We start from the raw sequence: 27,992 nt of genomic DNA, 5'->3' as shown, positions 1-27,992 counted from the left end.
ACAGCAGTTCATAGACATAAAGAGGAGGAATGAGCCAATAAAGATACAACTATACAATCATTTGTTGAAAATGGCTCCCACTAACCAGCAAAGACTGATGTCTGCGTATGATGTTAGTGAAGGCAAAATGATCATGAGTCATTTTTTGCCAGCTGTAGCACAGCCCCAGTCTCCTGCAGATTATATAAGGACCAATCTTGAGGTCCTTGCCAAGGACATCCACCCTATGGACAAAATTGAATTACACAAACAAACGGGTGAGATGGTGTATGCCTCCTTGGCAGACAAAACATTGGATAATTATAGGCTAGAGAATAGCCTTCATAATACAGCTGCCCAACTTGAGTTGGAAAGGGCATCCTCTCAAGCTAACGACAACAGAATTAGGTCCTTAGAAGATATAATCATAGAAATTGGGCATGATCCCAAGGATATCAAGGGTATACAAGAGATATTGAAGTTGAGGGACGCGGAATGAGCCACCTGTTCACGACCTTCATGTGGTTGGAAATGGATTTTAATATTTTCTTCCCTGAAAGATGAAACCGATGACATCAGAAATGCATGAGAACCAAGTGCATAATTAGGGAACTAAATGCAGGTGGTCTGCACAATAGGAAATGGACTATTAAAAATTAAATAGGGATCAGTGAAAGACAAAATCCACTTGTGACTACATGTTATTAACAGGGGATCTGCAATTTCATTCATGTGCAAATTCGAAAGGGTAAAAGGATTAGGGAAGATACGTATTGAGAATTTTTTAAGAGCAAACTCAGGAAATTTGCTCTGATTGTCTTGAAATAAATAAGATGGTTCCTTACTCTGCACTTTAAAAATATTTTTTCAAAAGTTTCCTCCGTTTTTTATATTGCTCAATTGATTTAGGTTCAGTATGTGTACTGGGTGAAGTTTTTTTAACATTTTTGCACATAAAATCACTTGAATGGTTAGAGTGTTGTTAATCCCACCAGTTTCATACAAGAGCGGATGGGATGATAGCACTTCAAATCAAAAGTGTTGTCGGGTGAAATTTGCCAGCACATTACTGTGATCTGCACCTTATCCGTTCATATTCATATAAATAATATAAAAAAGTAAACAATAAGCTGAATTTAAAGCTGCCCCAAGAAATGAAACAAATAAAAGAACCACGAAAATCAAGGTTTAAAATCCCACTATGGAATAGAAAATGCAGAAAATTCGGAAGAGTGAAACGTTTCTGTCCCACAATTTAGAGATTAAAGCCAACCTTAGGGTCATGGATACTTTGTGCAATATGGCCAAATTGATGCGCAGGAAGCTAGGGGCCATGAAAACTGTCAATTCAGAAAAGAATTGAATTGAAAAAATTGAATGACATTTATGTGATCAAAACGGTTTAAGTAACCCAGATATCTAACCATTATACAATCAAGTTTTTCCCTATAATAGCCTGCCTAGCATGAATTAAGGAACTCAGATATCTAATCAATAAAACATCATACAATCAAGTTTCATCTTGAAGCTTTCTTTCCACAAATAGTTCACAAACACTGTCCACTTTCAGGGGTTTCTCACTGACTACCGATGTCCTTATAGGCATAACACTCCATAATGAAGTGTCCTTCAATTTCAACCACTCTCTCACAAGAGACACAAGTTCTTTCTTCCCACTCTTCCTTGGGATCTCCCATCAACCTTTTCACATCTAACTTGATAAGATAATAGTTGTCCTATTAAAATCTTAGCCTTTCCCTTGATTGCGACACTCAAATAGGTTTTTTTCATTATGCTACTATGTTCGGTTTAAATTATTGACATATATCATTTTTTTTTAAGGTCAACCTGTTTTTCCCACATGGAAGTTGAATTTTTCAAGTACCCAAATTTTTAATTCCACTTTAGAATTATGATAGTCCTGCCAATTGATTCCCCATTTTCTCATCCACTTGTCATTCTATTTCCTCCAAATTTTCTTCATAAACTTTAACTCTTATGCCAAAATCAACTCGGGCAACCAGTGTTCATCCATGACGTCCACCTTTTTAAATACGTTAACAAATGACCAATGATTCTTAAAGCTTCGATCTGAAATAAACAACCAGCGAGATCTCATATGAGACAATTGATTTGGCTTTAATAAATAACAAAGTAATAAATAAATACTCATATAATTTGATGTGAATTATGAAAAAAAAATATTAAAGAAAAAGCATGCAGTTTGATGTATTAATTTTAACATTTTTTTTTGTGTAAATTTATTTTAATCTCTGATTTATTATATTTTTAGAAAATTAAATATTTGTCGAATGCTTTTTTTAATTAAAAACATGTGTTTAATTAAAAAGTTTAATCGATCTCCATAGAAAAGTTTACTAAGTATATGTTCAATTCTATATTAAATACCAATGCTATATTATGTTTGAATCAAGTTTCATCTTAATTGTGATTTTATTTTGGGTAGAGAGATATTAAATCTCCTTTTTCATCTTAAATTTATTTTTGTACGTTGAGATATTTCGGGTATGATAAACCTAGAATTATAATGAATGTATGTATATATGTATATATATAATGAATAAGAACTAATTTTTATTAATTGATTTTTTTCAATTATTTTATTTCTCCATATAAAATTGATGTAAAATTATTGTTGGTTAGAAATGTGTTGGCCAAAAAAATTACTTTATGTGATTTATACATAAAGACTTTTCTTAATAAAATTATTTTACTTAAGTTTATATATTGGAATATTTTATTTATAACTAGCCTTTAAATATTTTTTATAGAACTCAATATAAAAATTATATAAAAAGAAAATATATAATTTCTTCCCTATTTAACATGAAATTGACACATATCATGTAAAAAAATATATTAATAATAATAAAATATATTATTGTTGATTATATATATATATATATTGAAAGTAAAAAAAATTATGTGTAATTCTTTAGTGATTAATATGGAGTTGAAACATGGCATTAAATTGTATGTTAGATGATTTTCATATGTTTATCATCATCGTTGCAACAAGAGAGAAAGCACCTTGGTTTTATGATTTTACAAGTATCCTATTACATTAAGAGGAATAGAGGAAGAATATAGGTTTTAGAGTTCAAATTTAGAGTTTCTGGCCAAAGCCAAAAAGCTATGCGTGGTAAAGTCAAAAAGAATGTTGGAGACAATTCTAATGTAAAATTATATCAAGTTGGGGCATCATCAAGGATATATACAAGTGTGAAGAAGAATGACTCATGTTAGTAAATTTGAGCATTATGTTAAGGATAGTAGGCAAAAGAAGTTTCATGAATCTAAAGATAGAAGACATGTAGGCAATTTTGTTGATAGAGAAACAACATTAAGTGATAATCTCAAAAATCTAAAGTTGCTTATTTCATATGCAACTTTATCAATATAAATAAATGACTGTAATATGCAAGTGTCATACATTCAAGTGTTTTTATTCATATGTCATGTCATAGATACTCGTTTGAAATTTAGACACTTGTTAGATGTAAAGATTATGCTTTGATGACTCAAGTTATGATTGTAGAAGAGCTTTGTCATTTTGAGCAAGAAAAGGATCATATGGAATGTACGAATGTTATGAAAGAGCAATATGATTCCATAAAGAAAAATGAAAGTTGGGAACTTAATAAATTGTTTGAAAAATAAATTTCATATAGGTTCAAAATGGTTGTTCAAATCAAATTTCAATGCCAACGATATTATAGACAAGTTTAAGGAAAGATTGGTTGAAAAAGGATAATCACAAAAATAATGAATACAGGACATGTTTGCACCTATAACTAAAATGAACGCCATTAGATTAATGATTGCATTAACTCCTACGTACAATTGAAAATTATGTTATTTAAATGTTATGTTAATATTTTTAAATGGTGAATCAAAAGAATAAATGTATCATGTTCAACCATAAGGTTTTGTAGAGAAGGATAAGAAAATATTATATGCAGGTTAAACAAAACACTATATGGTCTCAAACAAGCTCTCTCGAGTCATGGTGTGTGAAAATTAACACTTTCTTCATTCAACATTGTTTCATCAAAATTAAGATTGATTCAAATCTTTACATAAAGAAAGATAGAAATGGGAATGTTGCTTTGATCTCATTGCATATTAATGATTTTATGATAACATAAAGTGATATAAAATTGATTATTGAGATCAAAAGGAAATTACCTTAGGAATTTGAAATGAATGATCTTGGTGAGATACATTGTTATTTACGAATTGAGGATTAGAGGGAATATGGTAAGAATTTGATCACTCAAACTAAGCATACAAAGGAATTAAATAGAAGGTTCGATATTAGTGAATGTAATCTAATATGCACTCCATTAGAATAGAAAGTTAATATTTTCATTGAATATGGTACAAATGAAGTAAATGGTACTTTGTATTCATTTTTGGTAAGAATTATAAACCATCTAGCCACAACAAGATCTAATACCGCAATTTATTTAGCATGCTTAGTTCATGGCTAGATCACATGACAACCACTATAAAGAAGCTAAGGGAGTTATTCAATATTTGAAAAGGATTGTAGATTTTAATATCGAATATAATAATCATTTGAATATTGAGTTGATAGGTTATTCAAATTCTGATTGGGTAGGAGATCTGGATGATAAAAAATCCACCATTAGATATATATTTAGTATTGAATCTACAATTGAGTTTTATAGTAGCAAGAAGTAACTAATTGTTTCCTTTTCCTAAACTAAATTTGAGTATAGGTCATTGTGTAATGCTACCTGTGAAGCAATTTGGCTAAGGTGTATTCTTGAAGACAAGCAAAATGCAAGGATTGCCTATATCTATGAAATTTGATAATCAATGCTCAATAAAATTGGCAATGAGTCCAATTTATCATGTAGGATCAAAGAACATTAAAACTTAGGGTCACTTTGTAAGAGAAACAATTCACCCAAATGACATTTGATTTGATGTACTGTAATACAAATGATAATGTCGAAAATAGGTATAAATTCATAACATGTAGAGACAAGCTAGGAATGATATAGAATGAATTTATCCATTAAGGGGGAGGACATAAATAATTGTATAAATGAATTATTACATGTTGGAAAGTTGGTAGTCACAAAATCAAGCCTATTAAAATCTTTTCAATAGTAGTTCGTAATATCCAAATTTATAGGAATCCAAATAACCTATTTTCATGTATGTATGCATGTATGCATTTTCATGATATATCATGATGTTGGTGAGATGGTTCATCTCATCTTGTATGTGGGTTACTATTGTGCATTATTATCTGATTCAACCTTGGCTTAGCCAAAGCTACAAATAGTCAAGTATAAAACTTTATGCATCCAATAATAGTCTTTGAAAGGAATGAAAGTAGGTGTTGCTTGATTGGCAAGCCAGGATTAGAGGCATCGTTAAAGTTTTACAAGTTCTAAGTAAAATTTTATAAAATATTAATCACACTATTATTGACAAATCAATCTTTTTTTCCCTTGTTAATAAAATTATAACACATTTTTTTAACCTTGGTAGAGACTAGCTACCCTGCAGCTTTCCCTTGTTATTTATCATATTTAGGCCAATATTATAGCCACACACATTTATTCTTCTTTTTTGAAATTGATGTTGCCAATGGTTAATCTAATCTCTCTTTGAAAAATAGAAATTTGATGAAATTTGATATATAATATTCAAAAGTATAATATTTTTCCTTTCAAATTTTAAGAAATCTTATGTTTCATTTACATCAATCTACAATTAATTATATATAACAAAACAATAGTAATATCTCTCTATGTTAGGTACTACCAATAGCCTCGTAATGAATCCCTAACTTTATTTGTGAATTATTATTAGTCTACAAATACATTTATGTTGAAGGAACTACTAATTACAAGCATTGGCACAATGTACAAATTGATTTGATTATCTATAGCAAAGGGATTTATGCAATCTAAGATATCCATTTAATTTTGTTTACAATATAATCTACTATAAAAATAAAACCTAATGATAAAATGCATTATGCCCACAAACGTAAAATAGACGATGTTGGAGTACTGTTAAGTCACTCTATGATGTGAAGGTCACTGGTTCGAAACTCCGTGGCCAAAAATCGAGCCATGTTAAGGGCTAGTGTGGCCCAAGCTGAGTGCAATCATGCGTGATTTTGATGGCTTAGATGCCTATAGGTTGTAGTTTCTCAAGCCACTGGTCAAGCCTAATGAAATCTCTGGAGAACTCAAACAACTTGACCAAGTAAAAGTAAAATAAATTTCATTATAAAGAGACAATGACACTATGTCCATCATTAATGAGCAAAATGCACATGATTAGTAATTAGATGCCATGGAAACAAAGTAGGAATTGCATCACATTTAATAATTTGAGTTCTATTTAGAAGTAATAAGTCAAAATGGCCACACTTACTTGGAATGCAAACAATATTAACATGAAAGGATTAAGGAATGGGACCTTATTATTATTCACATATGGGATGATTGTAACATGAAATGATTAGTGAATGGGACCTTGTTATTATTCACATATGGGATGATTGTAACATTAAATGATTAGGGAATGGGACCTTGTTATTATTCACATATGGGACCTTATTATTATTCATCTATAGAGGGAAATAATTAGATACAACATTGATATTGAAGTCTAAGTAGAATATCAAATTATGGCTCATTGTGATAGAGCTAAGGCAGGGCCACTTTTGTGTTCTTGGAAGGCCACATGGACCTAATATAGACAATAGTGAATGGTGCATTGGACTCAAGGAGCTGCATTGGTGAGCAAATGGGAGTTTCTAGCCCCCACTTTTAAGAGGATGTGATTATAGATTCCATATGGAGGCCTTGTCCTCTGGATCACATGGTATTCATTACATGGATATTTGTTATCTTCAAATAATAAAGGAAACAAAAGTAGGATAAGTAGTGAGCATTTTTAAACTCTCAATCATTTATTATTTTAGTATTCCATTATACAGTTTCCATGGATAGCACTAAAAATACATTGGCATAGAAAATTAACAATCACGAGTGTATTCTTGTTGTTCCTATATTAGAACAAGATTGAGATGTTAACCACTTCCATTATCCAATGGGGGTTTGGATGGAACCTCTAAACCTCCTCAATGTAGAGTCTAGTTTTTCTCATTTAGATGTTATAGATTTTGAAAAATGTTGCATAATACATAGACCTTCACATTGCAACTTTTCTTATTTGTATTCCTTCATGTCAAATAATGTTTATCTAATGGCATTCAGATAATAGGCCTTAGATGGTGAAGTCCATATAAAGGTGAAGGGTAGAAGTTGCAAGATAATATTAATAGAGGGAAGGACTTCAACTAGATGGGATAATAACAATATTCATCATTCTAAGTCAAAATTCTTTGCTAGTGTTCCAAAATTGAGTTCAATGTAGAGTTTTGTAGAATATGCATGCCTCATATTCTCAAAGATTGTGATATAGATGGAGCAGCGAGAACTATCTAAAATTTGGATGGGTTTGTCAAGTAAATCCCTCATCATATCATGCTCAACCATAAAGTCAAATGTCCAAAATAATTTCCACCAAGCCAATGTAAAATCATTTCTCCAAATTGAGTTCATACAACTTCGAGATCGACCACTATAACTCATTTTTCCTCCTCCTCCATCCCCACAAACCTAGTGAACAATTAAAAGTGGGGAGATCCAAAATACAAAACCACCAATTTTAATGGAATTTACATGGTATTCAAAGATTGGTTTGGGGAAACCTCCTCAATTATTTTAGAACCACTCAAGGACCACCCCAAAAACCACCAGTGTGATGAGTATTATTGTACCTGTGACAAACAACCTCCAACATTTTACCTGCACACGAATTTTGGAGCCTATTGCGAATCTTGTGATCAGTCATTCTGTAGTCACTTCTTAGTTAGTTGATTCTCTTGAGCTCCCTTCATGGATTGGAAGTGTCGAGGGTACTTTCTCACACATGCTCATCCCACAACAAGTCCATGTGCACATTCTTTTACGCAAGCTTGAACAAACATAGCATGGTCCATCAATACTATGCTTGTGTGTTGCCCAATCCATGTCGACAGTCAGTGCATAATGACATTGACAATTTCTCACTTCTAGCTACATTTTTACTTCTATTTCGATGAGTTTTACAAGTTATCACTTTCGCGTACCTTTTTTTTCGTGAGTGTCGTTTTCATGTTTTTGGTTGACACTTTTGCTTGCTTCCACTCTAATTAGTGTCATTTTCATGTTATATTCACTCTGGCATGTGTTTCTTTCACCATCATTCGCATATAGCGAGTGTCATTCACACTTTAGAACTTGTCGTCTTCTTGCATGTTAAGTGTTGCACAATGTACATAATCTTGTTTTGGCGGTTTCAAGATGTATCCTTGTGTAAATGAGTCAATCTTACCATGTAAACCTTCATCTCAATCATTTTCAAAGATTTAAACACTGTTGCACAAGTCGTCACAATTGTTGCAAAGTGTATCCTTAATTTTGCACTTGTTGTAAGTTGTCGGAAAGGTTGTGACACTTAGGGAAGTATGTTTTTAATGTGTTCCAGATGATCTATGTTGTGTCGTCAAGAAATATAAGTGCGTGATAATAGTAAATTCCTATCAGTATTGACATTAGTTTCACTAATCCTACGCTTAGCCAAATTTCAGAAAACTCCCAACAACTTAACCTCATCCAGCCTTCCTGAACTGTGAATTATGCAGTCCTATCCCTCTAGATTTTAACATTGCACAATGCATAGTTCTTGCCTTCAAGGACTATGCTTTGTGCAGCTTCAGTGCTTAAGCTCGAGCCTTGGCCTCCAAAATTGTACAATTCAACCCTCCAGCCTATCTCCAACCATGCACTACACAGTCTCTGACCTCAAGCCCAAACCCTGAGCTCTTGAACTATGCAACTACATAATCACCAAGTTTGCTCTGCCTCCCAAAACTACGTAATTGACAAAAATTGTGCAAAACCCTACAACCTGACTCACTGAGCTTTAAAATTTCACAATTTGCCTATATAGTCTAGCCTGAACTATGAATTTTGGGAGTCTCGACCTCAAGCCTCAACCCTAAGCCATTGAACTATGTAATTGCACAATCACCTGGGATCCTCTATCTTCCATACTGCACAATGGGAAAAATAAGTGTTCAAGCCCTTAGTTTGGAACCCTGAGCTCCCCAACTATGCAATCGTTTTTATCAATCCAACCCTCAGTTGTGCATTGTGCAGTATCAAGGCTCAATCATGGACCTTAACTGCCTGAGCTGCACAATTTCACAGTCACTGAGCCTCTCCCTCATCCTCCCACCCAGTTCTAGCTCAATTAATGGATCATCATGCAACATCTTAGACTATGGGTTTATCATATTGATGTCATCTTATCATGAGTGGATTGCAGATGCAGGAACTCTATCATGCTATGGAAATATTATGAAGAAGCAGATGGAGAAGGAGGACATGCTAAAAGACACATATGGAGCTAAAGATATAAAATGATCATCGAGCGAGAAGAAAAAGGAACACTAGATTACAACAGAAGATGAAATATCAGGATCACATGAAGAATCCCTATGGTTCATAACCCTTTGGAGGGTGGATTTGAAGAACAGAGCATATCTCTCATAAAAATGAATCATTTCACATATTTTGATGAAGGATTTCACATATTTTGTTGCAATGTCCAATCCATTTCGATAGTCAGTGCACACTGACATCGACAATTTCTCACTTTTAGTTTCCTTTGTACCTCTATTTCGTCAAGTTTTGCAAACTATCACTTTCGCGCACCTTTCTTTTTGTGAGTGTCATTTTCATCTTTTTAACTATCACTTTTGCTTGCTTCCACTCTAATTAGTGTCATTTTCATGTTATCTTTGCTTTGGCATGTGTTTCTTTCACTATCATTCGCATATCGCAAGTGTCGTTCACACTTTAGTACTTGTCATCTTCTCACATGTTAAGTGTCGCACAATGTACATAAGCTTGTTTTGGTGGTTTCAAGAGGTTCTCCTTGGTTAAATGAGTTGATCTTACCATGTAAACCTTCATCGCACTCATTTCCAAAGTTTTAAGCATTGTTGCACAAGTGTCGACACTATCGTCGCAAAGCATATCCTTAGTGTCACACTTGTCGCAAGTTGTTGTAAAGGTTGTTGCATTGAGGGAAGTATGTTGTTAATGAGTTCTAGATTACCTATGTTGTGTCTTCAATCACTCTAAGTGTGTGATTATAGTAAATTCCTATCATTATTCACATCAATTTCATTGATCCCACACTTAGCCAAACTTTAGAAAATTCCCAGGAACTTAGCCTCATCTTACCTTCCTGAACTGTGCATTTCACAATCCTAGCCATTTGACTCTTGAAACTGTACAATGCGTAGTTCCTTCCTTCCAGGACTGCACACTGTACAATTTTAGTGCTCAAGCCCAAGCCTTGGCCTCTAAAATTAAGCAATTCAGCCTTCTAGCCTCGCCCCAATTCCACATTGTGTAGTATCTGAGCTCAAGCCCAAACCCTAAGCTCTTGAAATGTGTAACTGCACAAATACTAGGTTTTCTCTACCTCCCAGAACTGCGTAGTTGACATAAACAGTGCGAAAAACTATAGTCTGACTCACTGAGCCTCAAAATTACCCATTCCGTAGTCTCAAGGCTCAAGCCTCAACCCTAAGCTCTTAAATTGGTAAATTTCACAATCACCTACGATCCTCTAACTTCTAGAACTGCACAATGGGAAAAACCAGTGTTCAATCCCTCAGCCTGGATCCCGAAGCTCCCCAACTGCTTAATCTCTTTTCTTAGTCCATGCCTAAGTTGCACATTGCGTAGTCTCAAGGCTCAAGCATAACCCTTGACTTCCTAAGTTGTGCAATTATGTAGTCAATTAGCCTATCCCTCAGCATGACACTCAATTTTGGCTTAGTCAGTGGATTGTCATTCAACATCTTAGACTAAGAGTTTATTGTACTAATGTGGTCTTTTCATGAGTGGATTTTAGATGCAGGAACTCTATCATGCTATGTAAATATTATGAAGAAGGAGATGGAGAAGGAGGACATGCTAAAAGACACATATGGAGCTGAAGGGATAAAATGATCATCAGGCAAGAAGACAAAGAACAATAGATTACAACAGAAGATCAAAGATCTAGATCGCATGAAGACCCATCTGATTCACAACCCTTTGAAGGGTCAATATGAATAAAAAACATATCTCTCATGAAAATGAATAATTTCACATCTTTTGTTAAAGACAAAGGAGAAAAAATAATGGCTCAACATTGCCATGTCATCAAGAAGTCCTTGTTAGCAGCGTCATGCCATGTCATGCCATGAGTCGTCATATGCCACATCATTCTTGTGGATTATGTAATTTTATATTCAAAAATGTATTGTAAAGTGGAAGTCCAAAGGGAAAATATAGAAGATGAAGGGTCATGTAAAGTTGAAAAGTCTTAAGAAGTCAAACAATCATGAGGGTAGTCAAAGAGTCACAAGGGAGGTGAAGCATCACCCCATTGCTTATATATACACGCTCATTGTATGAGGAAAGGACTTTTCACCTTGGCTCCTCCGAAAAGGCATTTGAGAGACCAGCTAGTTATTTTTGGGGAGAAAGGAGTGGCTCCAACACTCCACTATTGGGGTTAGTGGTGTCCATCGTATACATGTGTCTTAGGAATTTTAATTAATACTTGAAGCCTAATGGCCGACACATTTTCATGCATGGATTATGAATATTTGTAAGATTGTTCTGTGAATATTTATGAATCATATTTTATTTCACCTGTATTAAAGTAGTTGAACTATTTTTGTTATTTTAGTGCTTATCTAATTGATAATGTGTTGTAACAGTTGCTATAACTATCGCATCCTTGTGGACTATTCTGCTAGATTTTAGACAAATACTTCTTGTTTATAATGGTTGCAATGACTGTCGCATCATTGTGGACTATTCCATTGGATGTTAGATGAATATTTTATGTGTTTGTGTGTCTCTACTAGGGTGGTACTATTACCTCTCTCCTAGATTCCTACTTTCCTTTCCCTCCACAGTAGAAGAATCTTGACTTACATAAAACTAAACACTCACCAAGATTATTCACGTGTTGATCTGAGATTACCTGTGCATAACACTCTTGTGTTGAACTTTGTAGCCAAGGAAAACCTATAAGAATATATGGCAGTCGAGCCAATATCCCGGATGGGGCTGCTTTCCCAAACGATGTGATGTCTAATAGGGACTTCACATTCGGGAGACCCCCTTGGTTGATGGATTTCCAACATTGTCAACAAGTATATAGGTGCATAGTTACTTCTAGAATCAAGCCAAGCATTTAGACCACAACCAGCATAAAGAAATGAGGCAACATAATCCATGTTATCCTGAGTGTGAAGAGAGGTCACACAAGAGCCCACAATATTAGTTCTCATGGAAAAAAACTAATGATATATAGTGTTGATTAAACCATTCAAAGACAAGTTACAAAAAATAATATGTATGTTGTAGAGTGAGTCAAATTTGATTGTGGACATATTTCTCCTAAAACAACCTATTTTGGTAAACCTTGTATATGTAAATATCACTATGTTAATTTTTGGGAATATTTTTACTTTAGGTGAAAAAGAATTGATGGTTGGACAATGGGAGAGACACATATCCAATTTTTTTGGGGAGGATGGGGGGATGGGGTTGCATGGGTTGTTTGAATTACTTGTGGTGTGTTGTGATTATGTTGTACCTACCTCAATTATTCCCATTAACTATCATGTTGACCATGGGCTGCCTGCGTTGACATACTATGAAGTCTTGGAGTGGGAAACAAGGTTGGAGGACAACACCCATCCTTGTCCTCTCCTCGTGAATTGAGGCAGGGAGTGACTATATTGAGAGGAAAAAGGTGAGTGATCCATGGGAGAGGGAAGGGAGAATATAAGAAAACAGACACAGAAAAAAGATGCAAAGAAGATCACACATATTAGAAAGTAGATAAAGAAAAATTCCTTGTAGAGAAGAAAAGATCTAGGAGTTATTAGAAAAACATAACTAGAATAGAATGTCCCTTTGGTTATGCTCTAAGTTTTGGAATTTCAACCGCTATATATTGTGTGGAGGCTATTGGACGATGAGTTTAAACCTAAATGGTTAGTGGGAGGCCCAATGGATTACAAATCACAGTGATGCTTGATGTATAAATGATAAATCACTTGGAAAGGAAAATCTGAGCCATTGTGGTTCTTGATAAGGAGTTTTTAAATCAACTGGAGAGTGGATTACAGAACCTCATAGCTCTTGCTATGAAAAGGCAACTGCTAAACCACCAAAACAGTGGATCCAATCTCCTAGAACTAAGCATTATTCCCGTCTGGGCCTTATGTGAAGCCATGTGATTAAACTAAGAGAGTAAGTGGGTCACTGTGGTGCTTTTTGTATAGTCGATAAACCAATTAGAAAAGGCAATTTGAAGCACTATGGTGCTACTTGGAGAGTTATTAAACCACCTGGACAATGGGTTATAGACCCATGCATTGTTTATGATGAAAATACAATTTTTAAACCACTTGGATAGTGAAATGTATCTACTAAGTGTTTGATCAAGCCTTGGAGTGAAATTCCCCTATGCAGGAATCCCATTAGACCTTGGATACAGGTTAGGGATGGTCGATTGCAGGAAATATGGTAGTGTAGCTAGCCTATGGTTGGGTGGAGAGTTGAAGTCCCTCCTTCAGTTTCCAACCATTTCCATTTATTCCAATGCATAATAGCTTATGCATATTTGGATTATGGATTATGAATTTTTTTTTCTATGTGAATGGAATATGTGTGGTTTTGTATTACTCATGATAGAATTCATAAAATTGCTATCATATTCATGGTTGATGAGCTATCTTATGTATTACTGGTGATTATTAATGCTTGAACTATGTGGTTACTTTCATCTTCATAAATTTCAGGATATCTTATATGTTTAAGATTGCTTATTTGAAGTTTACTCATTACTAAACAACTATATTATAATTTCTTAGTTACATTAATTATTGAAATTGGGAAAATTGTTGCCTTACTCATGATTGTGTTGGTGGGTCCTTACCTTGTGAAAGTTATTGCAAACTTGGAATCTCTACAAGTTTCCTTGTTGGTATTGTTTGATCATGACTCCACTTATTAAATTAGAATTCACCATATTAATGAATGTGTGTTAAACTTCTTAACAGTGAGTTGAAAACATTTATGAGTGGTTTGTATATTGATGTTATCTACTAGAGGTCAAGGATTAGCCTCATTCATCACATCTTAGGAATTTGGTGTTTGGACTATTTCCCTTGTTTTAAGAAATTATCCTATTTTCTCTTAATTTCCTTTCCCCTTAGCGCACCTACAAAATCTAGTGATCCAAGGTAAGGTTCTGGTAAGGAATTGTTCCTTTGTGTGCAGGTTGCACCTCATTTGGGTCAAAGCCTTCTATCAGATGTCACCCTTATTTAGTGAACTGCGGTTCAAAGCTAGAAAGGAGTGGTTACTTCATGAGTGGATCAGACTTCATTCAATCCATATATCTCCTTTCAATCACCTTCTACATTGGGGATCTAGGGATCTAGAGGTCAGCAAGGACAACCCCATACACACATGACCATATGAGCTTGGATGTTAGATTACCTTTGCATAAAGCTTTGGATCTGTAAATTAAGGGGTCTGGGGTGGTAAGGATTGCTTCATTATTGAGATGGCTAGATGCTCATGGGATGGATATAATGAGAAAGAAATGAAAAAAATCCAAGGCATGGGGAATCATTAGACCCCAATTTTAGGCTAGGTGATAGTGCTAAAGGCCACCACATGGACACTACATGGTGTATGGTGGGCCCTGCACTAGATTTCCCTTAAGTACATATAGATCCAAAGATCCATCCATCCATGGGTGTAGTGTAGTAGCACAAGGTTAAAGGGATGGATGAGCTGTGGGTCAGATATATTAATGATGAAGTGTCACATAACACCATGAGTGAGTATTTCGTGGGCCCCACACCTACATTGTCATGGTAGTGCCACATGGGCCATGTAGGGACCATGGATGCTATGTGGAAGGTCAATGTTTACATGGTGTAATATGATTGGAAAAAATTCTAAAGGGAATACATTTCAATACAAGAATTAGATTGAGGTAAATTTATATCATTGTTAATATCACAACGAACTAAATGAAGTGAGGGATTTTTCTCTGAGATTTGAAGACTTTACAAAAAGTAAAATTGTAACCCCATCCCTACAACATACATTTGTATTTAGGTTAAATCAAACAAGTAACACCTCTAACAACCTGAGATGGGACAAGGGGCTGGGAGGGAGTGTTAAAAAGTAATATGAAAGCTTAGGTTCAACATTGGCCCTGAAGTGGCTCACAAATTAAATTAATACAACAATTTAACTATTGCACATGCTAATTTTTTTGGATTTAAAATTAATGTGGTTGCTAACCTTGATAGATGCTTACATGTATTTTTATTTTATGTGACTAACATGGGTTTTTGTATTGTGAACAACTTCAAATTAACATACTTAATGTTGATATAACAAGGAAATAAATTACTATATTCATTCTAGATTTAATTAGCAGCTATGCCTATGTGATAGAACATAAGAAGACACAAATTTATAACATGGAAATAAATGAATGGGCAACAAAATAGTAAAATACAACATAGATAAATCCCAACATAATCGGGAAGAGGACTAAAGAAAATTCCCCTCACTAGATGGACACCCTCGGGAGCTTAAGGGATGAGTTGACAAGTTGTAAGGTAAACAATGAAAGGATTGTCAAAGATGAAGAAAAACAAGCATAAGTAAATGTGGTGATTTTACAAAGCTTGTTAGATCTGCAATGGAAAAAGAAAGATGGGTTTGGTTCCAACTACCTAGGTAGGCACAAGTCAAAATAAAGTTGATCTGAAGTATGGAAGCATGGATTGGAGACTAAAAGGGTAGAAGGAATCAGGTCAAAGAAAAAAATCAATAGGAAAGAGAAGAAAGAGTGAGAGGAGGAGCTCCACAAAGAAGTGTAGATAACCATGAGTAGTTGTCTAGTGTTGCAATTAGAAGACATCAATAACAAAAGAGGAGTGAGAAAAAATTAATGTTGGAGGAGTTTAAGAAAGCAAAACCCCCTAACTTTTATGGAGAAGGTATGAAGGCTAAAGAATCAGAAGTTTGTTGGGAATGAAGAAATATTTCAGTCCATGACTAGTTTAGAATCATGAAGGTCAGAGTAGCCATTTTCAGCATGAAGAGCAAAGCTGATATATGGTGTGAGGGTTTGAGATACGTCAAGGGAATTAGAGAGAGAGAATTGTCATGGATAAAGTTTGAGAAATATTTCTGAGAGGTACTATGAAAAAAAAATTAAAGAGTTCCACACGCATAAGCTAATGAAACTTACCACATTTGATTACACCAACATATTCTTAGAACTATTGAGGTATGTGTTGTACATTAGAGCTTAGAAGGTTAATATTCAAATGTACCTCAATGGGTCACCACAAGATTATTGAGATAGAATTAAGTTTGATGAGTCGAGAACCTTGGAGGACACTATCCGTAAGGATAAGTATTTCTATGAGCAATCTAAGCATAGGGTTGAGTTTTGAACATATTGGAATAAGAGAGATAAGGGAAACTTCAATGGAAAGTGGATGAATTCCTCAAGATATAAGCATGAAGAGAGAAATGTGAAGTTCGCAGAGCATTACTTAATTTGCAATGCATTATATTTCCATTTGTTTACTTTCTCAATTGTGATTTATTTTCTTCTGAAGTGTGGTGCATTTTCTTCTCATAATTTCATTTCTATTCGTAGACTAATGGTACACATTTTGTTTCTTAGACAAACTAATGCAAGTTAAGAATTTTTATCTTGCACATATAGTGCACAACATATTACAAGAATTTGGACCTTAGGTTGAAAAATGTATGAAATATTTTAATAACTAAGGTAATTAATTAGCCCAACACATGTATATGATTCCAAAAATATATTTCTACTTGCATTCTTACCTTTGTGTGTTCACTTGTATGTCTCTTTGATTGTTGCTATTATCTTTTGGCTTTGTTGATTGGGACAAAATACTTTAGCTCCATAGGCTTTTTTCTCTCTCTTCTCATCTCTTGTTCCGCAAGTACTATTGGGGGACACTCATAGAGGTCAAGGTGACCAAGAGATAATTATTGAAAATGGAGGTGTCACATACCTCATGATGCTTTGTTCCATTAGTGAGGATCACATCCAAAGATAAAATCCTTTAAAATCCATCACAATTAATGTAGTAGAGAAGGCCCTTGATGTCTTGATATTACCTTAGGGACCACCTCCCAATATGAAGACAGTGACACTATACCATTTATACCTACAATATCCTCCTATGGACCACCCTTTAAATCAAGAAACTAAATCATATTTTTAGCAGTCTCCTCAAGTTCCTCATTCCCTTAATGGGGACCACCATTGAAAATAAAGTTAAGGAAAAATACCTTTTGGATGCTCTAATCAACTAGTTGGGACCATCCCTTGAGATTGAAGACATAAGACTTATTTAATATATTTTTTGCAGTAATTGTTTTGTATCATTTGATTGTTCAATGTCATTATAATTCCTGTTGATTTGGGTGAAATCCTTCAAATCCATGGCCTCTTTTTTCTTTCCCATTTCAAATTCCTAGGGTTCCATTGGGAAACACTCATAGGGGTTGGGGTAATTAAGAGGGAAGGAATCAAAAGGGAGACATTACATACCTTACCTTGAGTGGGGACCACCCCTAGATATTAGAGTCTCTAAATTACATAATAATGAATAAGGCAAAGAAGACTGTTGATGCCTTTATCTTACATTGGGCACCACCCGTAAGTACTATAACTAGGACACTATACCATCTCTGCCTATATTTTCCTCCAATTAACCCACTCTTGAAATCAAGAGACATGTCATATCTTCTTGTGATATCCTCTAGTTCCTAAGCCCTTCAAATGTGACCACCACAATGTTGATTTTTGTAGCATCGAGAGGTATTCACGCATACCAAGGAACCTGCAAAATCAACAAAAGAAAATTATAAATATTAAAAGGAAACTTTATTTTTTATGTAGGCTCTAAGAAGCCTAAGTTGGCCCCATCAAGAGAGGTGAACCTTGGTCAAAAGGGAAACCACTTGACCAATATAAATACTCAATTTGACTTCCCCAAATGGATAAATTCGTATCTAACAAGACAAGATACCTTTTGCTCATTTAACTGAAGAAGATACGACACAAAAATCTGAGTTTATGAAGAAGATGCATCTCTGGGTTGAAAGCCGAGTTTTTGAAGTAGACAGAGAAAAACGAGTTTCTGAAGCAGATGTAAAAAGTCAAGTTTCTAAAGCAGATGTAAAAAGTTGAGTTTCTGAAGCAGATGAAGAAAGTTGAGTTTCTGAAGAAGGCCAAGATTTTGTGCAGATCTTTCTAGGCATACCGAAATGAAACTTGTTAACTTGATTTGATTAAGATAAATAGAAGTCAAATATTCTCTCTCCTTTGACCACATTTGATTGGTATTTGTGCTTCGAATTTGGCACATATTTATAGACAATCTATATTATAAACTTTGTTGAATATTGAATTCTCCTTAGAAGAAAAGTTGGTTGGTTTTTTCCCAAGGTTGGTTTTTCACAAAGTAATCTTGTGTCCCTTATTGTGTTTGTATATATCTTTATGATCCTATGGTTAATATTTCATTATAGTTGAGATTTTCTATGTATAATTACTTAATGATATAATCAACATAAAGACAACATGAGGTTACACATCATTGGAAGTAATTTTTAGATTAGAAAAATCGTTTCTATTATAACAAAAATCAGCATGGTATCAAATCCTAGGTGAAAGAGCAACCATTGAAAGAGATGAACTTTAATTTTGGAAAGAGTTGAAGATAAAAAACCAAATCCAAGGAGAAGATTGTTTGGAAACTAGACCAAATTTTCTGAAGCAAATAAAGGCTTGATCTAAGGCCACATTTGAAACATTTCCAAAGTTAATAAGACTGGATTTTTAAAGTCACGACCTACCCAAATTGAGCTAGGTTAAAAGCTGAGTTGCGGGACTGAGTTTCAAGCCAAGTTCATTTTAGAAGACAATTAAGGTTCTAAGGATTTCAAGTATTTCCAAGAGAGAATTGTCCAAGTATTTCCAAGAGAGAATTGTCCCCATAATGAAATCTTGACACTACAAGAGATTTTTTATAAGAACACTGCACTTTCATTGGATATTTGAAAAAATGACTTGAAATGTAATGATTGTGTCTTTGTTCGAAGGAAAATCCTTCATTGATTGATGGAATAACGCTGAACATAATTCTAAGATGAAAAAAACAATATTAAAAGATAATTCAAGTCAAAGGGAGATAGGCTCCCAAAATCTAAAGAGTGGATTTTTTCTTGAGATCATTATGGTTGTATGACACAAAATATTGGAAGTCTTAAGGTTTGAAAACCTTATGAAACTTGGAAACTACAACTTGTATTAAAAGCTTGAATCCTAGGGGTTTTGAGATGAAACCATAATGCAATAGATAGAATGTTGATATATGATGCAGTTCCTTGGTAATAATAAAGATGACCTGGCATTGATAATTAAAAATAAAAAAATGATGGTCAAGGATGTGGATAACCAACCACCTCAAAGGAATCCAAAGGATTCTTTCAATTAAGATATAAGTATCTTTGCTCTATTCAAATTTCTTGTTCTTTTAAATATATTTTTTTATGCATAGCTTTGGTACTTTCTTTATAATTATATGGTAAATCTTTCCTCTAAAAGGAAGACCTTTATAAATATTAATGTTACAATTACTTAATACAACATTAGAAAGTACTAAGCTATATAGCAGGAAGAAGGATTTTTCTTACGAAAGGTGAAGGGAAACCTATTGTAAATCCTATGGTTTGAAGGCTAAAACCTAATGCAAACATGGAATACTTAATGCAAGTATAATATATAAGGGATTAACAAACCCTATTTCTTATAATTCTTACAAGAAATAAAGTTGTATAATCGATGTTAAGACTAAAGATTGCAGGTGGATTTTCGTAAGGGAGCTAGGATCACGAGGAAGTTGACAAATACAAAATAAAAGATAAGTAATTATTATATTTATATTTTGACTAAATTTGTTTCCATCATTTGTCCTTATATTTGTTTCTTACTTTATATCTTGCGTAAGGTTTTTAGGAACATTATTTATACTAAGAATCAATAGGGATAAACAAAATTATGACTGAAAGTATCTCTCAAGCCAAAGGGAGTAGTAATAATACAAAAGACTTGCTTACGTGACAAAGGGAGCACCAAAACTTGCTTATGGAAGAGTTGATGAAATGATTATTATTGTAACAAAAGGAAACCAATATCACCACATGAAAGACTTACTTCAAAAGGAAGTAAAAGACGAAGGATGGTATATTTGTACCTATGATGAATATTAGATATATCTTAGGAAATGAAGTAAGTCTTTGCATACAGCAATGACTAGATCACTTCATTTGAGACATGATGAAGAAAGGAGAATTTGAGCTCCAGTGCATATTCATAAATGAATAGATGTGAATAAATTTGAGCTTAGTATGATGTGAAGATGGCTCCCTCATTAAAAGGAATGATGAGGTAGCCAAAAGGATTTGGCTAGGTCATAAAGGATCTTGACCAGGTAGATATGAATACATTCATTTTTGAAGCCAAAAGGACTTGGTGAGGTCAACTAAAAGTGAATGTTCCAGGGAAACTATAAGATTGGATAGATCTTCTCCTCAGAAGCCAAAATGACTTGGATATGTTGACCAAAAGAGATAGATGAGATTCACCTTTAAAATACCAAAAGGACCACCTTTAAAATACAACCTTATAGAAGGTGAATCTTATGTCGACCAAAGGAGATACATAGGGTTCACCTTTAATTGACTAGTGGGGACCACCGCTCGATACTGAAGCCTTGAAAGTATTATAAATATGATATGGAAGGTGATGGAACCCATCCATTCTTATAGCATGTTCTATCACAAGAGACCAAAGAAAAATTCTCCTCAACATATGAATCAAATGGATAGACATGTTTAATTCTCTAGTTATATCATAGGGACCACTTTAGTGACCAAAAGTTCTAACTCTTCATCATGTTATGGAAAGGTTAAGATTAGATCTTCGTGAGAAATCGATTTTTTCACCTATGGAATTGTACAACAATGTATACCACTATGCCACATATATAGTTTTGAGAATATTTAGGCATATTTTATAAAAGAATCACAAAATAAAAAGAAGTTTGAAGTATAGTCTTCTCTATTCAATTTATCAATAATATGCATATGGTGTTTTGATATTTTAGGGCATAAGTCTTTAGGTTCAAATGTAATTAATTATAAGAATGTAAAAGTAGACTCTTAAGGCCTACTGCACATGTTTACATTTTCATTGAACTACTCTTTAGGTTAAACTCTACCATCCCCCATAGACAAAATAAGATGGACCTTATGTGTAATTCTTTAGTGATTAATATGGAGTTGACACATGGCATTAAATTGTATGTTAGATTATTTTCATATGTTTATCATCATCGTTGCAACAAGAGAGAAAGCACCTTGGTTTTATGATTTTACAAGTATCCTATTACATTAAGAGGAATAGAGGAAGAATATAGGTTTTAGAGTTCAAATTTAGAGTTTCTGGCCAAAGCCAAAAAGCTATGCATGGTAAAGTCAAAAAGAATGTTGGAGACAATTCTAATGTAAAATTGTATCAAGTTAGGGCATCATCAAGGATATATACAAGTGTGAAGAAGAATGACTCATGTTAGTAAATTTGAGCATTATGTTAAGGATAGTAGGCAAAAGAAGTTTCATGAATCTAAAGATAGAAGACATGTAGGCAATTTTGTTGATAGAGAAACAACATTAAGTGATAATCTCAAAAAACTCAAGTTGCTTATTTCATATGCAACTTTATCAATATAAATAAATGACTGTAATATGAAAATGTCATACATTCAAGTGTTTTTATTCATATGTCATGTCATAGATACTTGTTTGAAATTTAGACACTTGTTAGATGTAAAGATTATGCTTTGATGACTCAAGTTATGATTGTAGAAGAGCTTTGTCATTTTGAGCAAGAAAAGGATCATAGGGAATGTAAGAATGCTATGAAAGAGCAATATGATTCCATAAAGAAAAATGAAACTTGGGAACTTAATAAATTGTTTGAAAAATAAATTTCATATAGGTTCAAAATGGTTGTTCAAATCAAATTTCAATGCCAACGATATTATAGACAAGTTTAAAGAAAGATTGGTTGCAAAAGGATAATCACAAAAATAATGAATACAGGACATGTTTGCACCTATAACTAAAATGAACGCCATTAGATTAATGATTGCATTAACTCGAACATACAATTGAAAATTATGTTATTTAAATGTTATGTCAATATTTTTAAATGGTGAATCAAAAGAATAAATGTATCATGTTCAACCATAAGGTTTTGTAGAGAAGGATAAGAAAATATTATATGCAGGTTAAACAAAACACTATATGGTCTCAAACAAGCTCTCTCGAGTCATGATGCGTGAAAATTAACACTTTCTTCATTCAACATTGTTTCATCAAAATTAAGATTGATTCAAATCTTTACATAAAGAAAGATAGAAATGGGAATGTTGCTTTGATTTCATTGTATATTAATGATTTTATGATAACATAAAGTGATATAAAATTGATTATTGAGATCGAAAGGAAATTATCTTAAGAATTTGAAATGAAGGATCTTGGTGAGATACATTGTTATTTAGGAATTGAGGATTAGAGGGAATATGGTAAGAATTTGATCACTCAAACTAAGCATACAAAGTAATTAAATAGAAGGTTCGATATTAGTGAATGTAATCTAATATGCGCTCCATTAGAATAGAAAGTTAATATTTTCATTGAATATGGTACAAATGAAGTAAATGGTACTTTGTATTCATTTTTGGTAAGAACTATAAACCATCTAGCCACAGCAAGATCTAATACCGCAATTTAGTTAGCATGCTTAGTTCATGGCTAGATCACATGACAACTACTATAAAGAAGCTAAGGGAGTTATTCAATATTTGAAAAGGATTGTAGATTTTAATATCGAATATACCAATCATTTGAATGTTGAGTTGATAGGTTATTCAAATTCTGATTGGGTAGGAGATCTGGATGCTAAAAAATCCACCATTAGATATATATTTAGTATTGAATCTACAATTGTGTTTTATAGTAGCAAGAAGTAACTAATTGTTTCCTTTTCCTAAACTAAATTTGAGTATAGGTCATTGTGCAACGCTACCTGTGAAGCAATTTGGCTAAGGTGTATTCTTGAAGACATGTCAAAAGGCAAGGATTGCCTATATCTATGAAATTTGATAATCAATGCTCAATAAAATTGGCAATGAGTCCAATTTATCATGTAGGATCAATGAACATTGAAACTTAGGGTCACTTTGTAAGAGAAACAATTCACTCAAATGAAATTTTATTTGATGTACTGTAATACAAATGATAATGTGGAAAATAGGTATAAATTCATAACATGTAGAGACAAGCTAGGAATGATATAGAATGAATTTATCCATTAAGGGGGAGGACATAAATAATTGTATAAATGAATTATTACATGTTGGAAAGTTGGTAGTCACAAAATCAAGCATGTTAAAATCTTGTCAATAGTAGTTCGTAATATCCAAATTTATAGGAATCCAAAGAACCTATTTTCATGTATGTATGCAAGTATGCATTTTCATGATAAATCATGGTGTTGGTGAGATGGTTCATCTCATCTTGTATGTGGGTTACTATTGTGCATTATTTATCTGATTCAACCTTGGCTTAGCCAAGGCTACAAATAGTCAAGTATAAAAATTTATGCATCCAATAATAGTCTTTGAAAGGAATGAAAGTAGGTGTTGTTCGATTGGCAAGCCAGGATCAGAGGCACCGTTAAAGTTTTACAAATTTTAAGTAAAATTTTATAAAATATTGATCACACTATTGTTGACAAATCAATCTTTTTTTTTTCCTTGTTAATAAAATTATAACATATTTTTTTAACCTTGGTAGAGACTAGCTACCCTGCAGCTTTCCCTTGTTATTTATCATATTTAGGTCAATATTATAGCCACACACATTTATTCCTTTTTTTTGAAATTGATATTGCCAATGGTTAATCTAATCTCTCTTTGGAAAATAGAAATTTGATGAAATTTGATATATAATATTCAAAAGTATAAACCATAGTAATATCTCTCTATGTCAGGTACTAACAATAGCCTCGTAATGAATCCCTAACTTTTGTTTGTGAATTATTATTAGTCTACAAATACATTTATGTTGAAGGAACTACTAATTACAAGCATTGGCACAATGTACAAACTGATTTGATTATCTATAGCTAAGGGATTTATGCAATTCCTGGGACCGCTTATGCAAATCCGTCACTTGGTCACCGAAGCCTTTTTCTCATGGCTGGAAATGGATTTTAATGTTTTCCACTTTCAGAAAGTGAAAGTGAAACAAATGGCAAAGAATCACTTAAGTGCAATATTAAATGACCTCCAAAATTATTAAAGAAATTAGTATGTATTAGGAATTAGCATGTACTTGCCCCTTGCAGGCAGCGCTGTGGTGAGGGAAACCTTGTGCGATCTGCCCATACTGGCCATAGAAATCTTGTGCAGCAGCAGCAGTTAGTATGTACTTACTTGCCCCTTGCAGGCAGCGCTGTGGTGAGGGAAACTTTGTGCGATCTGCCCATACTGGCGATAGAAACTCTTGTGGTGCTGCAGTATGGGTCATAGAAACTCCTGTGCTGCTGCGCTGCAGTATGGGCCATAGAAACTCCTGTGCTGCTGCAGCACAAGAGTTTCTATGGCCAGTATGGGCAGATCGCACAATGTTTCCCTCACCACAGCGCTGCCCGAAAGGGGCAACTAAGTACATACTAACTGGTACTGCTGCTGCAGCACAAGATTTCTATGGCCAGTATGGGCAGATCGCACAAGCAGCAGCAGCAGGAGGCAACGGCAGCAGGCAGAGGCGGCGGCGGCGGCGGCGGCAGCAGGAGCAGGAGCAGCAGCTGCTTTGGTGAGGGAATAACTAAACAGATGTTTGACTTTTCTATAATAATATTAAACTCACAAAACCTCTGAAACTGCTTAATTAATGATGATTATATAAATAAAATTTCAATATAGATGTAAATATAAATAAATATATATATATATATATAAATAAATCCCACAACAATCTATTATATTAGATATAGATTTAGAAAAAATGGGTATCACTTTTTTTTTTTTCTCGTTACTAAACATATTGAAATATAATATGTAAGATTTTTTCTTACAAAGTCTTTGGGACAACTCAATTGGTAATAACTATTTAAATGAAATATCATTTAATATTAAATCCATATTATTATAATTATATATATAAACCCCACAACACGGTATTGTATAATTTAAAAATTATTAAATACAGCGCGAAAACAATGTATTCTTTTTCTTTTTGTTGGTTGGCCGACATACAACGATCAACAAGTCACTGTTGTGTAGGCATGTGTGTCCAAATGCCGTAAAGGTTATTGTTGTCGTGAAGGGAAAGTCGGTTGGCCCATTTCTCCCACCATCAAATCTCACTGGACAAACGACGTTGATATCTAACCATTTATTTTGCAGTGCTATACATATATATTAGGGAATGAAATTTAGTAACTTCATTTATATGCGAAAGGAAATCTATTTGGTATATATACACATAATATCATCTATCATCTAATTGTGCGGTGAAAGAAAATTGTTAAAAATAAGAAATTATAATAGTTATTGGAAATAAGAAATCAGCAAAATAATCTAATTGTAAATTTAAGTCATCTTATCTGATGCAACTGAACCTTCCATAATTATTATGACATTTTTTTTATATTATTTTTTCTATTTTTCAATATTAAAATATTATTAAAATTATTTTTTTTCAATTTTCAATGTCAACTTTGAATACATTAAAATTTAACTACTCAATTACTATTATAATCCATCACTATTATTTTGAATAGATTTCATTTGGTCATCACTACTATAATCAATTACTACTATCTTGAATAGACTTCATTTGGTCATCCTCAACCCACATGTAGATTTGGCCATTGGTACATGTGGTCATCTAGGTACCAGATGTAGTTGAGCTTTCCATGATGAGATGATAATTTTTGCATTTCCTAATATTAAATTTGCTGACAACGGAGATGTCAGCTCCTCCATTCATTTCTCGTTGTATAGCATTGTTAGGCGCATGATCAACGATAATAAAAAAAAAATATTTCTCAATGCATAATCAAAATTTCAAAATGACCCCTAGCCTCTTAGCAGAGGCTATTGGCTTCCATCAAAAGCACATCTACTTTCTCCATTCTCTATCTTGTTCTTTGCTTGGTTTCCATAGGAAATTTCCCCATTGGTTGCTTTATCTTTGTTATTTTTAGAAACTATAGTCTTTTTCTTATTGATTATAAGGTCCTTTAATGGCATATTGTCTACATTAATTACCTGCTCGACCAATTCTGGATTGCTTCTCAACTTTATTTTAAACCTTAATTTGTTTTTTGGCCTTGTATGGGGTATTTTGTCTCCTTTAAAAGTTTCAAACAATGGAGTTTCTTCAATTTGACACTCAAACTTCAATTTATTTTCCTTTAATATTTTATGGTACATTCTTTTTTTCATGGGATGCTTCAATGAGCACATTTACAACCTGAGGAGAACCGATAGCATAGGGTAAATTTTCAAGGGATGCAGGGTCTAGTTTCTTGAGTCTGATACTTTTCCTTTGATAAAATTTAAGGATCTTAGGGTGATGAAGGGTTGTCTGTGGCTTTGTGGCTAGGGGTTGACTTAGTGGGAGCTCCTACATGAGTTTTCCTCCCCTGATTAATACCTTTCTTCCTTCCTATTCAAAATTTAGGGGGTTGAGGTTGAAAACCTCCCCACAAAAAGAAATGACTCCAAGTTATCCCTACTTTAGCCAGTTGGTTTTCAATCAACAATTTGATTAGAGCTTTATTGTAGACAAAATGAGAAGAAGGTTCAGTTTTGTCTCTAAAACAAGCAACCATGTGTTTTAAACTCTCCATTACATAGAAACAAGTGTTCATCCTAACCTAACCAGCTAAATGTGCTCGGAAATGAAAGTGGTAAAGGTTTACCCGGTTGAAACGCCCCTCACATGTGAATTATTATTGAGTAATGTGAAGCAAATCGTGCTATTTGTCCTCTAGCCATGATCCTTCCTCCCGTGTCTTCCAATTTTTGTCTTTGAACTCTGTATTCAAGAAAAATGGGACATCAATCCCATCTAATACATGGCTTTTGAAAACTCGTTGTCCATATGCAGGTAGGGTCGTAGCCTTTGCTATTAGCTCCTTCGTAAATGGAAATAAGAGTCTTCCAATTTCCACCTGGATGCCATCGAAACCCTGAGCAAATGCACAAGCTATGGCATCGTGATAATCTGTGCATCAGCGGAATAATTTTGTTGACCCCGATTGCTGAAATTGTTGTTGGATGTCGAGATAAATAATCAAAAGGTCATACATCTTAAGCTATGTTATTTTAGCCTTACAACCTTTTCCCATTTTTTTGTATGATTAAACTGAGGAAACTTACCTAGATTTGAAAATAGATTTCTGGGGGAAAATCAGATGCAAATCTCGTGAGGCATAACCAATTTCAAAGCTAATAATAAAAATTACTAACAGTGAAATGACTTGACAATGGGGTGAAATAGTTACAATGCAAGGTAAATCATTACAAGGATGGGTTAATAATTGCAGTCGGGAACCATTGCCTTAAAATTGGG

At 33.7% G+C, this 27,992-nt stretch overlaps 1 protein-coding gene across 1 annotated transcript; it reads right to left on the bottom strand.

Annotated features, from left to right (window-relative positions):
* Positions 1–471: 471 nt before the first annotated feature.
* On the bottom strand, positions 472–25,208 carry LOC149203252 (uncharacterized). The gene is made up of 2 exons (XM_089400162.1): positions 24,741–25,208; positions 472–532 (listed from the first exon to the last, which is right to left on the bottom strand). Exons 1-2 carry the CDS (start codon positions 25,077–25,079, stop codon positions 518–520), a joined length of 354 nt encoding a protein of 117 aa, XP_089256288.1. The 5' UTR covers positions 25,080–25,208; the 3' UTR covers positions 472–517.
* Positions 25,209–27,992: the final 2,784 nt, after the last annotated feature.

Source organism: Pinus tabuliformis, chromosome 2_1 (assembly GCF_031772625.1).
Source record: "Pinus tabuliformis cultivar Carrire ecotype Pingquan chromosome 2_1, CPIR1, whole genome shotgun sequence".
In the NCBI taxonomy this organism is placed as follows: domain Eukaryota; kingdom Viridiplantae; phylum Streptophyta; class Pinopsida; order Pinales; family Pinaceae; genus Pinus; species Pinus tabuliformis.
This window is presented reverse-complemented; position numbering and strand designations above follow the sequence as displayed.

Coding starts and splice junctions, on each gene's coding strand:
- LOC149203252 (XM_089400162.1), bottom strand. CDS start 25,079: ATGTACTTAGTTGCCCCTTTCGGGCAGCGCTGTGGTGAGGGAAACATT.